This window comes from Platichthys flesus, chromosome 1, assembly GCF_949316205.1.
Source record: "Platichthys flesus chromosome 1, fPlaFle2.1, whole genome shotgun sequence".
Taxonomy (NCBI): Eukaryota; Metazoa; Chordata; class Actinopteri; order Pleuronectiformes; family Pleuronectidae; genus Platichthys; species Platichthys flesus.
In genome coordinates, this window is record NC_084945.1 from 10,692,335 (window position 1) to 10,695,470 (window position 3,136).

Sequence of the window (3,136 nt, forward strand, 5' to 3'; positions counted from 1 at the left end):
ATTTGGACAGATTGGCTGATTCAGTAAATGGTGAAAAGATGAACATGTCTTTGTGCTGACAAAACTGAAACACATTCAGGATGTGGGAATAGGACCGTGATAATTATGTTGCATACATTTTATTGAAAGATAATAGTTGGTTATAGATACTTGGTGAATCAGACTGAAAGAAGAAAATGTTTTGTTTAAATGTATACTGGGATCCACTCAGCACCTCCTTAATAAGATAAAAAAAAGATTGAGTTGCCTATATGAATATGAAACACTTGAAGCGATAATTAGACATAATGGGAAATGTGCTTTTTGCTTTTTCTGGCAGCTCCATCCCCCGACTCTGGCTCCAAATGCACCAGATGGCTGTGTTCAGATATTTTAGATGATCTTTTATACCATCTATGATCTCTTCAGAGGAAAACAGGGGGAAAGTATTGTATGAATTCAAACTTTTGTCTTCTGATCCATCCATCTACTGTTGAAATGCTGTTCATGGAGTGCATTCAATATAAGAGAGTGTGAGTCTGAGATGCATGAACTTATATCTCTTATATTTGCACCAATGGGAAATCTATTGCTGCCTTTTCAGAAAAATTGCAGATGCTCCAATTCAACAGTTCCATCTTCATCTGTCCCTCTTGCTCAGTCCCACACTTCACAGACACGTCAGTCAGATTATTCAGCAGGTGTCACAGCGTGGTCCACAGGAGGCCCCCTGCACGACCGACCGAGCCTGAGTCGAGGGCAGACTTTTGGTCCCTGCTGACATTGTCCACTATAAAAACACACACCTGCACAGTTCGTCGAAAGTCTACTTGATAAACTCACCATAGCACTTATGTTGAGTGGTCCTGTCTGCAGCTTGTCCTCGGGCAGAGCAGTGCCTCTGTATTATTCATCACAAGGGTTTCACTGTGTTTGAGGAGGGTGGTATTATAACACAACCGATATGACCCTGGGAGACATCAGTTCCCCAACTGGAGGCACAATCCCTGTTTAAAAAGCTGCAAGGATTTATAATTTGTATCAGTCTGACACATCATTACCAATAAAGTGGACAGTGAAAAATACTGAGAACCTGGCTCCTTACTAATGAATGTTTAGATTCATCTATTCATCAAAATCACATTGTGTGTAAAGTGTCTTATTCGGTTGAAATACAAGGTGCTTAACAAGTCAAAATACAAGAATAGAATAAAATGCTACACCACAGCAATAATGTGCTCTTTTTTTTTTATTTTCTTTTTTTTATGGTAGAGTACAATTACTGGCTGGAAGAGGTTCAACCTGCGGGGCGTTCTTCAGAAAAAAACCACAATGCAACCTTATGATTCACATGCACATTTGTTTGTCTTGCAATTAAATTAATTACATTTTTCAAATAACATTTTGACGCAATTTACATTACATACTTTTTAAATGTGCTCATAACCAATTTTTTTTTTTAAATGCTGATAAGAGATTTTCTGTATTGATACCAAAATAAGCAGAGGAGAAAAATTAGTACTTACACCGACTACAACTAACCGCCAAGCTGTGCCTTGTGGGCGACATGAGTTGATTCCAAGTCTGATGAGAGGAAAGTCCAACCCGTGTTTTTATGAAAAGACATGAACTGATATCTAAGGTACAACTGTTGCATGAGTAACGCTGCACTTTGCTGTTTGTAAGCTTGACACTAAGTGAAGGAGATGACTCAAGTCTCGGCCGAAATCTTTACAGTTTTGAAACACAATTGTCAATTACACCACTGTAATTATATGTTGACTTCTGATTTTCATTTTTTGCTCTTTCGATGCCAGATGTTATTCCATTAAAGACAGAGACATGTTTAGAATACTGTGCCCTTGTGTCTCTTGTTCTTAAATTATATGTACTGCAATGATGTGTGCACAGATTTGTATGTAATATATAAGAATCTGAGGGCCGCTGACCTACCTTTGGTAGAGCGGGCCCATTGTACAAAAACACTTCCGTCTGTCCCCACTTCAATCATTTACATTGCTAGCCCTGACACGTATATCCAGCCACTATTCATGCAGGTGGTTGGTGATATTGCCTGTCATAACAAGAACACATACATGGTGATGTTGCCATGATCTCTGAGTGAGTACAGTAAATGACAGTATGAGATGCAACAGCAACTTACCCTAGAGACATAAACTTGGGCGTTTCGGTGAACTCCCCAGCATCCGTACAGTGGGCCACAGCTGAGGTACTTCAGGGTTCCAGCAATGTTAGTCCAGCTGCCACTGCCCACTCCAGTGTATGACACAGCATTAACCTCTCTCATGCAGTAGATGCAATAGTTGGAGGGCCTTACCCCGACGACCTGCCCATCACCACCAGCATCTACCTGCTGCATAGTCAGACCTGAAGACCAACCCATAGGTCATATTATTACCATCAGAGTACTATAATACATTGGTAGAGGTCAATAAGTCGTCGAGCACAGTGTGAACAGTTGATGTGGAGAATGCCGTAGCTACAATATATTAAACCGTGAACAAACAACATGATGATCACACAAACACAATAATATGAATAGTTACCATTGACTCGTCTGAAGTTGCCAGCTACTAATTTGTGGACCCTGTTTGCGGCATCAGTCCCCCACGTTCCTGAAGATCCCACTGAGAAATGCTTGTGGGCGAACGTGCCCAGTCTGTACCAGGACAATCCACTCAGGAAATGGGGCCGTTTGTGAATGTCTGTTGCAACCACCATTCCCATTCCAGTGTCAACCTGTTTGGCAGCCGCGGAGCCTGGCTGCATCTCCATGCCATGAAGACAAAATCATGATTTATCTGTAGGTAGAAAAATTTAACAAAACGACGATTCAACGATTAAGACTGTGATAAGTAAAATGTGAATCTTGACTTACCCTGACTGACAGCCAGGCAACACAGAACCAGCAAGAAGGCTGCAACAGCTTTCATGTTGTCTCTAGGTTTGTGAGTCTGTGATCTGCAGTGCAAATATGGATGAACCGTCTCTTCTCTATGGAGCTGCTGTCCTTCAGGCCGATCAGTTTTGTTTGCCTAATATACTTTATCCAAACTGAAACCAAAGTGTCCCCCAAAACTGGTTCTGCAGGCTGCTCGGGGAATCAAGGAGATCATATTTATTTTGGAACGTTAAC

At 41.2% G+C, this 3,136-nt stretch overlaps 1 protein-coding gene across 1 annotated transcript; it reads right to left on the reverse strand.

The window, feature by feature from the left end:
- Nucleotides 1–683: 683 nt before the first annotated feature.
- LOC133957419 (lectin L6-like) lies at nucleotides 684–2,933 on the reverse strand. The gene is given in 6 exon segments (XM_062392984.1): nucleotides 684–769; nucleotides 1,933–2,053; nucleotides 2,144–2,367; nucleotides 2,547–2,753; nucleotides 2,756–2,801; nucleotides 2,889–2,933. Coding segments are annotated over 6 exon segments (729 nt in total).
- Between the last annotated feature and the right edge of the window lie 203 nt (nucleotides 2,934–3,136).